Source organism: Sycon ciliatum, chromosome 2, assembly GCF_964019385.1.
Source record: "Sycon ciliatum chromosome 2, ocSycCili1.1, whole genome shotgun sequence".
In the NCBI taxonomy this organism is placed as follows: domain Eukaryota; kingdom Metazoa; phylum Porifera; class Calcarea; order Leucosolenida; family Sycettidae; genus Sycon; species Sycon ciliatum.
In genome coordinates this window covers 6,211,433-6,224,361 of record NC_088644.1, presented here as the reverse complement: position 1 = coordinate 6,224,361, position 12,929 = coordinate 6,211,433, and the positions used below count along the sequence as shown (strand labels likewise).

Sequence of the window (12,929 nt, the reverse complement as noted above, 5' to 3'; positions counted from 1 at the left end):
CATACAGAGGAATACTACCAATGTAGATGACTTCGTACAGCTGAGTGCGCTTTTGTTTTGTTTTCTTTTTGATTCATTTTAGTTCGTTGCCTCAACAGTACAATGTACAACTTCAAAGAGGGTCGAACAGAAAACAGAATAGCTTAGGGTGATCAGAAAGCTTTGACTGTACTGACCACCCACAAATACATGGCATGTCATGTGCCTGCCGCCCTTTTAACCAGCAATTAAAACAGAAAAAATGAACAAGCATCCACCTGTTGTCATGGTGATAGAATGTAACAGCTGTATAAAGGAGATCACCAATTGCAAAAAAACTGTTGATAACAGACAGATAGCCAAATATTCCTTTTTAAAAGAATATTTGAATCAAAATTGAATTTGAACAATCGACGAGGAGGCAAGAATTCATTGAAAACACATAGACATCAATATACATCTTGTAAACTCGCTACAGCTCATCCAAACATACCCAGGGTTCTTGGTATGCAATACGCATGTATTAATAATTATTTATCTCACCTATGCATCATGTGTTTGGTCAGGGTCTCACGGGTGCAGTTCTTGCGGTAATAGTAAACCCTTCCGCGAAACTTCCGATAGCAGGCCGTGGTGGTGGAATTAAACACAAGCCAAGCGCCTTGTGTCTTTACTCGTGTGCTGAACATGTCTGGCTTGTTGATGACATGCATGTCGTTACACGAGCTGTAGCAAATATCATCTTGGTGAAAGATATCAACACCTACGTGCATAAACAGCGACAAATACACAGAGAGTAAATCCATCATACACTAAGCACATGTTGTCAAGAGCATCTTCACCACACTCAGGTGGATGACACAGAACAGCCATTTGGCAAGCACTGTGCAGCCATTAACTAAGGGTATATGGGCCAGGTAATTCTCTTCTTAGACAAGCAGGCATGTGCAAGCTACTTTCACGTAGCTTGCACATGCCTGCTTGGCTGAATTTGTTGCCACCAAATGTTTTGTCGCAGGGTCCGAATCTTCTCTAACAGCCACTGGCAAACCAAATACAGGCTATGGTGAAAAACAGGCGGTGGATAAGACATCACAACATCAATCATATCACCTACTTCATCAGTACCAGCAAGGGATCCTGCCACAACATGAGCGGCTAGACCAAGAAGAATGACAGCTCACTACAATTATGACATATTTCAACGGCAAGGGACGCAGCAGCCAAAGAAGATGTGAATGGAGTTTGCAAACGAAGGTGAGAGACATAGACGGGATGGATGTGGAGAAGGAGAGGCGGCAGAGAGAAAGTGCCGCTAACAGAGATTCTGGCAGTGAGTGGAGTGAGAGCGATTGTGAGAATGTGCGTCAAAGTGATTGTGGGTGGGTGTTCTGTGGAAGTAAGTCATCTTGTTTCTAATCCTGATTGTTACAAGGTGCATTCAAGTTTTTCCGTGCTGTGCGGTGCCTGTCATGATTACAAGTTGCAGCTTCAGGTGTCAGAAGCTGTGTGTCAATGCATCCATAGGCCAAATATGTGTGTTCAGAAGGACAGTATTATTCATTCAAAATCTCTCAAGTAGTAGCGTGATGTTTGCCGGGTCAGTAATGGCCACATGCTCTTGTTCACGCTGTAGCTTGCTGGTTGTACATGTACTGTGTTTGGCCTCATTCTATAGCGCAATTTGTTCACACACCAGGCGTTATAATAATGTTGGGCCTCAACTAGCGAAAACAGCCCTTAGGGTCAACATTTTCAAAATTCCTTTTGGTTAGAAATTTGTTGAAACACATCTACTGAAGGACCTTAGCCAAGAAAAAGTTCCATATTACGATTCAAAACGGGTGTATACACCAATATACAAGATGTGCTCCAAATTGGTGCAATGTTGTACATGTATTACGATGTAGGTGTACAATGAATATTCAGCATTCTAAGGTGGGTGGGCAGCTTGAATACCTTTGTATTAGTGCAGTAAGCAGCTATAATGACAAAGAATAGCTGATGAGTGCGGAGAAATGATCGACATATTCGCAGCTGCAGCCTGCGTGGAGTCGTTCCGCAATCTCGTCTTCCATTTCTTCCTCCACAGCTGAAGACAAGACGTCGCTGCCGTCACTAGCGTCAGACTCAGAATGTATCTCAGGTGATGACTCCTTATCTTCCGACTCTGACAAGTCATCGGCCACCTTGAGCCGCATCGCAGCAGGAGATGGCGGCTGCGATTCCGCCGCACTGTCGACATCGATGTCAGAAACAAAGAACGTCTCATCCTCACTCTGAACTTCAGCGGCTACTTCAGCATCCACTCCTTCCCGTCCGGCCTACTAACAACATGGAATGCTCTACCCTCTGCCATCCTGAACTCTCCCCCATCCAAGGCAGCGCTGCAACGCTTCAAAGTAGCAGTGTACAAGTACCTCCTCGAGCAAACTTGTGGGACTGCTGTCGACGTGTACACCACAGACTAGCATACTACCTGATGGCCTAACTCTTTCTCATTTCTTTCTTTTTTACCCCCCCCCCCCCCCCCCCTGGTGCACGTTGTGTGCAAGGATACCGAGACCTCTGGTCGGAGGAGTCCACAACGCCCCACCTACACAGCTGCGCCAGTGGATACTAGTAGTCAGCCCCAACTCATTAGTTGTTGTTTGCTCTGTCAACCCACAACTTCTGTGTTCTAGTCGTTTCTTCGTTCTTCCTGCATGCAACTTTGTTATCTTTCTTGTTCTTATTAATTTTTTGTCTCGGGCCGGGTTTGTGTTCTTTGTAGAATAAAAAGAAAAGAAAAAACACTCCCCATCAGGCTCGAGCTAGCTGTACACAATGACTACCGTGTGTGTTCTGCGAACAGCTCTGGCCGGGCGTCCGCAGCCATCGCAACACGATCGAGGAACACTCGAGTCGCGACTCGACACCACTTCTTCAAAATAAATTACTTCAAGCAAGGAGTTCAAGAAGAACTCGCAAACAGCGCGATCAAAAAAATCGTTGAACGTCACAAATCGACCTTTTTCTCGAAAAATTACGAAACCTCTGAGGGTCGTTTTCGCGGATTGCGGCTCATATTATTATTTCTTAGTTGTTCTTGACGCGTTGCTGAAGCTGTTAATTTCTCACTTTCGAAGTTCACTACTTCAGTACAATAGTCCCGTTGTCACATTGGTGTTCTCCATTGCAACGTTTCTTCCTCACGAGAGTTGTACGAAAACTAGTTTGAAGTGTTTTTGCATCTTTGTTACATGTATCGTCCACCAATTTCTGCCTTATCGAAGTCACATGTTCCTCTTTGTCTAGTACCCAGATCAATCGACAATATCTATCAAGATACTTACCATGTAGCATGTTTAAGTGGATGCTGCATTCTGGATGAGCAGTTGAGTTGTAATTATACATCGGTGAAACATAGGGCAGACAGAAGGGCCTGGTTGTTTTGTTCGCTGCCACTTTACTAGCATTAGGATATTGGTCAGGGTGGTCTAGGGGATTGAACTGAGGGAAACAATTCTCCCAGCTAGACACCAAGATGGCAGGACATTTTGTTGCCTGGCTGTTCTCATCCAGCAGTGCCTGGAAACAGGAAGCGAAGGAATAAAAGAAAAAGAAAAAAAGAGAACTGGAATGTCGCACGTGTAACTCTCACACAGCAATGGCCCAATCAAGTCATTCTTTATTAATACTCAAGAGTTCTGTGCTAAATTTCCATCACTATCATATTATTGGGCAATGATGCCGTTTGACTCATGGCCAGCAATCAAGGACATCTGAGAGTTGTAATTTTTTTACTCCTCCGAGGTGTGATTTTTGGCGTGCTGGGCCAAGGACAAGGAAGCCATCTGCAAAAAAACTGCAGAAAATGGTTGTTGTTTGATCCTTTGGTGTAATCTTTGTTTCTAGTCGAAGCTAGTTGCTGTTTGGAGCAGAAACGCTGAAATTGACTATTTTCTGCATGTACTCATACATGTACTCATGTACTCAGGCATGCAGTCTCACTCGTATTTTAGCTATTTTTCTGGAATGGATGCTGCTCTGCGCCCCTTGGTGAACATTTCCTGCGCTCGTGGAGCAGCTGAAAAGGACCACTGGTATGTCTGGTTCCTGGTTTGAAAGTGGAGAGTCGACTTTTGTGCCTTGAAAAAGGAGTAGAGAGCGATAAAGGTACGTCTGTGGCTGATTTTTGAGTGCTCCTCGTACATTTTTGATCGTGATAGAAATTCTCAGACGAAAGTCAGACCAAAGTCAGCGCGATGATGGTCGTACTGTTTTCTTGTGAATTTTTTAGTTGTTTCATCTCGTATCTATGTCAGTATCGTGATGGTGAAGTGGAGAGGGTGATTTTCTTCCTCTAGGCTTCGTTCGGCCGACTTTGCTTCGTCCTCGTTGAAAAGTGATCCTGAAAAAAAGGTCGATTCGCAAAATTATGTTGATTTTCAATGTACGAGACGACATGCGATTGCTGGCTATGTTGTACCGAATTGTCGAATACACACACACTGTTGTATACATTGCATGCATCATAGGAGTCATGTGTCATACCATGTTTCTCATGCTATTCATCCTTGCACACGCTAGACTAGACGTCTGCGTAGGCACAGCTTGCTGGTGTGATGCATGCATTCATTGCTAGTTCCATACATAGTTCTTTGCCCTACTCACTGTGGCAGGAAGGTCGTCCCGTGCAGCCGCAATGATCAGGTGTGCTACGGAGGTTCAGTTCCGGCAAACATGCGTGCGGATTTGCATTTTGCTGCTTGGTTTTTGATGTATTTGTAGCTAGTTCAAGGAAAGAGCTTGCTGGTCCAGTTGTTGTTTGGTTTGGGTTTTGAGTTTAGTTTGCTCTTTGTTGTTACCTGCTTTGAACGATCGCCTTTTGTGGAATCGTTACGCTCCTTGTGGTACAATAATACAGTCTTCAGAAATATCGAATACATAAGGTTCCTTCGAGCCGGATCTAGTCGCGGTTCATTTTATAACCTCACGAGGATGGGTGAGTTGCGGCCTTCCGGACCGAGGCGTAGTGGAAGAAAGACTAAAGGCTGGCACTCGGCTCGATATGGGTTTGAGAGGTCAGATAAAGAGGAGCTCGAATTGAGTTTAGCGAAATTGAATAGGCGAGCGGAGGAACTAAAACTCCTGATCGCAGAGGAAACCGCTTCCATGGAAGCGCTACATGCAGCCGGGATCGCGCGTGGATTGAGTGAGCGTCATGGACGTACATCTACGACAGAGCCGAGTCCCGTGCCAGTAGCAGCGGCAGAAGAACGTGTGAGCACAGCGGCAGCAGAAGGCAAGAGCGCAGCAGCAGCGGCAGCAGAAGGCAAGAGTGCAGCAGCAGCGGCAGCAGAAGGCAAGAGCGCAGCAGCAGCGGCAGCAGAAGGCAAGAGCGCAGCAGCAGCGGCAGCAGAAGGCAAGAGCACGTCAGCGGCCGAATGAACCCGGCTGATCTACCAAGTCATGGAGTTGCGGCCTCGCACTTGCAGGATGACGGCAAGTAGTGGAGTGGCCCAGAGTTCTTGCAAGAGCGTCCGGAGCGATGGCCGAACAAAGACATCATAGTGCCCCAGGTTCTTCCGGCACTGCTTCAGCGGTCGCACCCGATGACTCTCACTAGCCAGATCCAGGCAGAGCAGACGACGTGCCGCCTGCACCCAGACAACGTCTCGTCCTGGAGCTATCTTCTGTGGGTCACAGCCTGGTGTAAACGGTTCCTTGATAACACCAGAGGCCGACCTCAGCAGTGTGACAGCAACGCAGGTGCTACCGTGCAATTATCTCTCAAGAGTGCTAAGGCTGTTTCGGTTCCCGAATTGACGGTCACAGAACTCCAAGGCGCCGAGCGGCTCTGGATAAGCTATGCGCAGAGGCAGTGCTACGGAGAGGTAGTGTCAACGCTGAAGGAGAAGAAGCTTCTTCCAGCCAGTGCACCGCTAACGAAGCTACAGCCGTTCCTGGACACTGACGGCCCACCGCTGTTCCGAGTTGGTGGACGGCTCCGGACTTCACACCACCTGTCTGACCAGTTCCGGTCCCCGGTGATACTGCCCGCCAATCATCGCGTCACTCAGCTAATTGTTGGGCATGAGGATGAACGCTGTCAACACGGAGCAGGCACAGACCATCTGCTCTCTAACCTGGCCGATCGGTATTGGATCATCAAGGGTCGCCAGGTCGTTAAATCCTACCGTCACCGCTGTGTCCGTTGCCAGAAGCTGTGGAGACGTGCCGCTGAGCCCAAGATGGGGAACTTCCCAAGCATCTGGACAAGCGGACCGTTACAGGCATTCGCTCACACTGGAGTAGACTACGCTGGGCCTTTCCTGGTCAAGATGGGACGCAGACGATCGCAAGAGAAGCACCATATAGCCGCGTTCTCATGCCTGCAGACCCGTGCGTGCCACCTGGAGGTAGTGCGTTCTCTGGATGTCGAGGGCATGGAGATGGCTTTGGCAAGGTTGTGCCATCGCCAAGGTCGACCAACACTGATCCTATCCGACAACGGCATTAACTTCGTTGCTACCGATTGTGAACTGCGGGAAGTGCTGAGGGATTTGGATCAAGCCAAAATCACAGCTGGGTTGGCGATGCAAGGCATCAGGTGGCAGTTTAATCCACCGCGATCACCGCCACCTCTGCCGCCGCCACGGAAACCTCCATGGCCGCTACCTCCTGTACCACCGCGGGGAAGAGCTCGGCCGCACTTCGGCGGATTATTTGAGAGGGTGGTCGGGGCCTTGAAAAAGGCACTCCAGTCAGTCCTGTACAAGGCTAGCCTGACCGACGAGGAGCTGCAAACTGGCGTGACACAGGCTGAGGGCATGCTCAACATGCGTCCACTAACCGTAATGTCTGCTGATACAGATGACCTGACGCCGCTCACACCACTTCACTTCGTCCTGGGTCATGTCAACGTCGCAACAGCTCTGGAGACGGCGGCGAACTCAGAGTCGACGCCAGTTCACCCATACCATCGCTGGAAAGTTATCCAGCAGCTCCTCAGAGATGTTTGGAAGCGGTGGCTAAGAGAAATGGTCTCTGCTATGAACATCATGACTGAGTGGCGCCGCCAATCGAGCACGGTCGAGATTGGAGACGTCTTCCTCGTCATGGACGATGCGTTGTCACGCTACAGATGGCCGCTAGGACTCGTGAAGGCCGCGTTCCCTGGCTAGGACAGCATTGTTTGCGTCGTGGACATCCAGGTCAACGGCAAGAAATATCGGCGTGGTGTTCGATACCTAGTGCCGCTCGATATCCCGACAACTGAAGCAGCCACTGCGGTATCTCAGTCGTCAGCCCTCGACTTGGATGAGTTGCAGTAAGACACTAATGGAACAGACGTAAGTTAGTAACACAGTACACTTTCGTCACCTCATTTTCTCGCTTCTTTCTAGAGCATTAGGCACTTATTCCTCTATGTGCTGTGTGCTACATACTAGTGTCTTCCTTTGGTGTAGTTTCACTCTCCCCTGGTTTGTTCAAGATGGGGGTATGTTGTATACATTGCATGCATCATAGGAGTCATGTGTCATATCATGTTCTCATGCTATTCATCCTTGCACACGCTAGACTAGCCGTCTGCGCAGGGACAGCTTGCTGGTGTGCTGCATGCATTCATTGCTAGTGCCATACATAGTTCTTTGCCCTACTTACTGTGGCGGGAAGGTCGTCCCGTGCAGCCGCAATGATCAGCTGCGCTACGGAGGTTCAGTTCCGGCAAACATGCGTGCGGATTTGCATTTTGCTGCTTGGTTTTTGATGTATTTGTAGTTAGTTCAAGAACAGAGCTTGCTGGTCCAGTTGTTGTTTGGTTTTGGTTTTGAGTTAAGTTTGCTCTTTGTTGTTACCTGCTTTGAACGATCGCCTTTTGTGGAATCGTTACGCTCCTTGTGGTACAATAATACAGTCTTCAGAAATATCGAATACACACACATTTAAGAAAACACTCATCAGAGAACACCCAGTGGACTTGGTTGTATCATTGCTGTGTTAGAGTTTTCTTTTTTGGCTCAGTCCACTGGACATAGATCACCACATGTACATGCAGCCTGAAGATTAAGACGTCCCAGTAGGCTAAGTCCTATCTGCACACAAAGTGCTCAATGGCCGAAAGGGCAGAGCTTCCTTGCAAGAAAGGTGGAAGAAAATTTGAAGGAACTCCAAGTTTCACGCTTGCGCTATCATCAGGAATATATGGATCTAGACGCCAGTGTAATTTAAAAACTTAAGTACACGTACCACACATGGACAGCACAGGAAGTAACTGTCCACCGGAATCGACAAACTGACTTTTCTCCTCAAATACCTCAACTTCTCTAGTCTATTTCATACATCTACTTCGTTTATTCCTTACTCTTTCCTTTCTTTCTTTTTCTTTTCTTTCTCTTGTCATGTAATCACTGTCACTCACATACAAAATACCGTCATAAAATATAAAACACAGGTTTTTGTCATCTTTTCCTATTTCTTGTTTTTCATTAGCTTCTGTCTTCAGCATTTGTTAGAACTAGACCTGGTCTAGTGAGAAGGCATTCTAACCGTTACTACATGTACCTGTAATTCTGGTGAAGTAAAATAAAGTAACAACAACAACAACAACAACAACAACAACAACAACAACAACAACAACAACAACAACAGCAACAGCAACAGCAACAGCAACAGCAACAGCAACAGCAACAGCAACAGCAACAGCAACAGCAACAGCAACAGCAACAGCAACAGCAACAGCAACAGCAACAACAACAACAACAACAACAACAACAACAACAACAACAACAACAATCTCTTATTGGCGATGGTGCCATCGTGAGAATAAAGAATTCAAATTCAAACAACAACAACAACAACAACAACAACAACAACAACAACAAACAACTTTGAGCATGGCACAAGGCCAGAGGTTGAGAGCACTTGTAACCTTGTGATGCCGAGGCCATTGCTTACCTCTCCATTTCCTCTTTGCTGAAACTGATTTCAGCCATTTTAGGAAGTGACCAGTATTCAATTACTTCTTTTCCAGATGCTTTGTTAGGTTTACAGAATATATCAGCATGCGATGCAGCTGATCCCGATTTATCACGGTTAGGGTTTGAACGTCCATCTTCTTCGTGCTGCGACATACAGTGTGGCTCAATGAAATCCGATCGAGCAAGTCAAGGGTGCGCCAGGAACTATGCAGCCCTCGACCTGTCAACACTGGGCTGTGAAATGGCGCATTGCATTGCAAACTAGACTCCCATGATCGCATTGCATTACAAACTAGACTCCCATGATCGGATTGCATTGCAAACTAGACTCCCATGATCGGATTGCATTGCAAACTAGACTCTCATGATCGGATTGCATTACAAACTAGACTCCCATGATCGCATTGCATTACAAACTAGACTCCCATGATCGGATTGCATTGCAAACTAGACTCCCATGATCGGATTGCATTGCAAACTAGACTCCCATAATCGGATTGCATTACAAACTAGACTCCCATGATCGGATTGCATTGCAAACTAGACTCCCATGATTGGATTGCATTGCAAACTAGACTCCCATGATCGGATTGCATTGCAAACTAGACTCCCATGATCGGATTGCATTACAAACTAGACTCCCATGATCGCATTGCATTACAAACTAGACTCATGATCGGATTGCATTACAATTGAGCGGCGTTGTAGCCACGAAAGTACCCATACATGTAGGTAACTTCTCTAGGGTTTCCACCTATTTCGTTTCTAGATCCTGTAATATCAACATCATGATGTTGCCATGATATCGCTATACATGTAGTCCTGCCATGATGTCACTATAAAGTCACGATAAGTCCTTCAAGATCAGGAGCAGCGTCAAGCTAGAATTGGAATTACACAGCCACCTCTACCTTTGCCTGCTGCAGTGTGAGCTTGTCCTCGAACTCCATTGGGCATCTGTGGGTGTTATCCACTGTGTTGCCAGTGTAGTACAGAGATTCGTCGAAGGATGGACTGCCAGATGTTGGGTCAGCAGTCAACAAACCAGCGCCACCATCTTCGGCTGTATTGTTCACAATCGTGACTTGAGACATCTGAAGAAGAGACATAGAAATGAAATCGATTAACAGTTGAATGCCAGTTGAATGCCAATCAAGACGCGAGCTCGCATCTCTTGACGATGGCCATGAAGCCCGAAACATTGACATAGTACTGGATTTTTCGTGAACTAGGCACTGCAGACCAAGGTGTAGGTGAGTTGACTGCAAAACTGAACATAGACAGTTTATTGGGCTGTTGGTATGTAGCATATATCTTCCGCTGTTCGTGTACACCATAACGGAGTATAAAATACTCATTTTCTTACTTTTAAAAATGCCGCAGAAAAGTCTGAGGATAGTGCGCCTTCAATAAGCCTGTTGAAGTTGATCAGTATTCTTTGCCAAACAAATAGGGACGCGGCTTGCAACAGGAGAATCTAGCACTTACTTCCACTTGAAACAGGATACGGGCAAACTCAGTTGCCTTGAATGCACCTGCCAACTTCCCTGTGTTGTTTACAATGTTCACTGGGCCTCCTCTGAACTTCAGTGTAGCACATGACACAACTATACCAGTGCCGGTGCTAGATGATACCACACTACAAGGAAGATATAGACGGGAAAACAACACCTCAAATCATGTTTTGCTCTAGTCTCTGCTGGTACTGACGCATCATTGCCTACGAATCAATGCTGCACATCTGGCAGTTGAACATATGAAGTTGGCTACGAGGAACTAATTCTCCTGCAATTATGGTGTTCGTTATATCAGGGGTCAAATGTATACTCGAATACTGGGATGATGAAAGGTATTTGGGGTTGCTCAAAACCAGCGGCTATGGCCTGGCAACGGAGTCTCACGATTGCTTTGTGGTATTATGGGAAGACATGGGTATTTTATACTGAATGTTGTATTCAAGAGCCCCGAGCAGCAAGAACCTACGTGATGCAAAATTCTGTCCACAAACATGCATGGCTAGATCTCTCCTAATTTTTACTTAAAAAAATAGTCTTTAGCAGTGTGTCTGTGAGCTAAAGTGCCCTGACCTTTTGCCGCGGAATATTGCATCTACATTGCGAGCAAAAAATGCTCCATTGCCAAGATTGCCAGTGAAAGTGGTGTCCTCCATGAGGACTGATGTTTCTTTATGGCAGCGCCGCAAGTAGCCATCGGCCTCACTAGTGTTCAGACCTTGTTGCTCCCTGAAGTAAGTTTGGTAGTTGAAGGTAATTGACTCGCTGGCTGCATACACGTACACAGCGGAACCTGGGTTTACAGGAAACAGGACCGAATTCCTCAGGAACGTGTTGTTGTTGCTTGCCCAGAAGCAGTTCGTTGTAACGGTAACAATGGCAAAGTAGACCGCAACGGCACCACCCTGCTGTCGGGCCTTGTTGTCAGCAAATGTGTTGTTTTCAAACTTCACGTTGTTGAAATAGGAGTGGTCGAGTATGATCACGGATACAGCACCGCCCAAAAGGGCCGAGTTATTTCGGAACTCCGAGTTTGTAACATAGACCATGTTGTTCATGGTTATAGATCCATTCCGGCAATGCGGATTGTTCTGTATATGATGCGTGTTGAACTGGAGCATAAGAGGCGAGTCCCGCAGGTGCATGTTGTTCACAAATAAACACTGATCGATGATAACTGTGCGATGTCTTGCCTCACAGTCAAAGAAGATCGTCAGCGCACTCCCCTTGGTGCGGTCTGTTGACACCAAATACGGCCGATCCATGACAAAGCGCCGGCCCAGGTTGCGGAAGGTGCAGTCGTACACTACGAGTGCCATATTCCACCGACTGCTGCCACTGCTGCCGCTGTCTGCGCAGTTCTCGCTGGACTCTGCTCCGCACACGGAGTGGGCTTTTTCCTTGGCATACGCCCGGCAAATTACCGGCTCACCAGCTGCCCACTGTCGGAATGTGTCCGTGTCAGAAATAATGCCAGCGGTTGTGGTAGACGAGATGACTGCATTGAACACAGGCTTGATCCAGGAATTGACAATACTTGCACCGTCAGGTATGACTGGTCGAGCCTCTCCGGCCATCAACTCAAACACACAATGTGTGAAGAACACATCGGACGAGAAAGTCACAGACGTCACATGCTTAAGCATATTCATGGACTCTGCTTTGATGGAGAACTTACATCGGTCAACGTGGAACAGACGAGCCTTTTGAATGACAAGATAAACGATCGTTGAGACAAACTCAAGGCCACTGAGGCGCACTGCTGATGCTTTCGAAAACTTCAGGGGCACTGGCTTTGAGGATGCTGTAGTAAGTCGAATTGTGGGACATAATGTGCGGTCCGCAGGTCTGATAGTAACGCGACTGATATTAAATTTAAAGGCACGCTCCGCCTTTTCAAGTACGCGTACATGAAGAGGTACCGAGCAATTCACATCTCCCTTCAGCAGAATTGTGATCCAGGCGTGAGTGAGACAGTCATTGTCAGCAGTTGCCCTTTTCCACTTAGTGGCAGAATGGAGGGCAGCAAACAAAGTTGGACACGGCTCTAACTCATCCTCTCCACATGGCAGCTTTGTGGAAGATTCATCCGCTTGCGGGTCACCGACCACTTGAACGAAAAACCATTTCTCGCACGTATGTAGATGAGTTCCGTGTATTTCCTCCTCTCCGCACTGTTCAACGCTACCCAAGGCGATGCTCGAACAAAACACAGCGATGCAGCCTGCCACTGTCAGTGTCAGCCGGTAATCTAACATCGCGTCTACACAAAAATTCAGATGCAATGCAAACTCACTCCACCACCCACCTCGTAACAATGAAGAGAAACACAAAAACGTCTTCGGGACCTCCGAGCGGAGGACGGTTGAACGTTTCTTCCTTCTGCAACTGCAAGCGATCAGCTGGGAAGACGCTTTCTTGTAATCAATTATTTACTGCATGATTGAGTACCGTATAGTAGGCGTACGCA

At 47.1% G+C, this 12,929-nt stretch overlaps 1 protein-coding gene across 1 annotated transcript in view; it reads right to left on the bottom strand.

Annotated features, from left to right (window-relative positions):
• The window catches only part of LOC135808143 (uncharacterized), a 34,415-nt gene extending 21,698 nt beyond the window's left edge, over window positions 1–12,717 (bottom strand). The window contains exons 1-5 of the mRNA XM_065321289.1: window positions 11,033–12,717; window positions 10,434–10,584; window positions 9,857–10,039; window positions 3,315–3,549; window positions 523–742 (exon numbers count right to left, since the gene is read on the bottom strand). Of these exons, the coding sequence (XP_065177361.1) occupies window positions 523–742; window positions 3,315–3,549; window positions 9,857–10,039; window positions 10,434–10,584; window positions 11,033–12,717 (2,474 nt within the window). The remainder of the gene's footprint in view (window positions 1–522; window positions 743–3,314; window positions 3,550–9,856; window positions 10,040–10,433; window positions 10,585–11,032) is intronic.
• Between the last annotated feature and the right edge of the window lie 212 nt (window positions 12,718–12,929).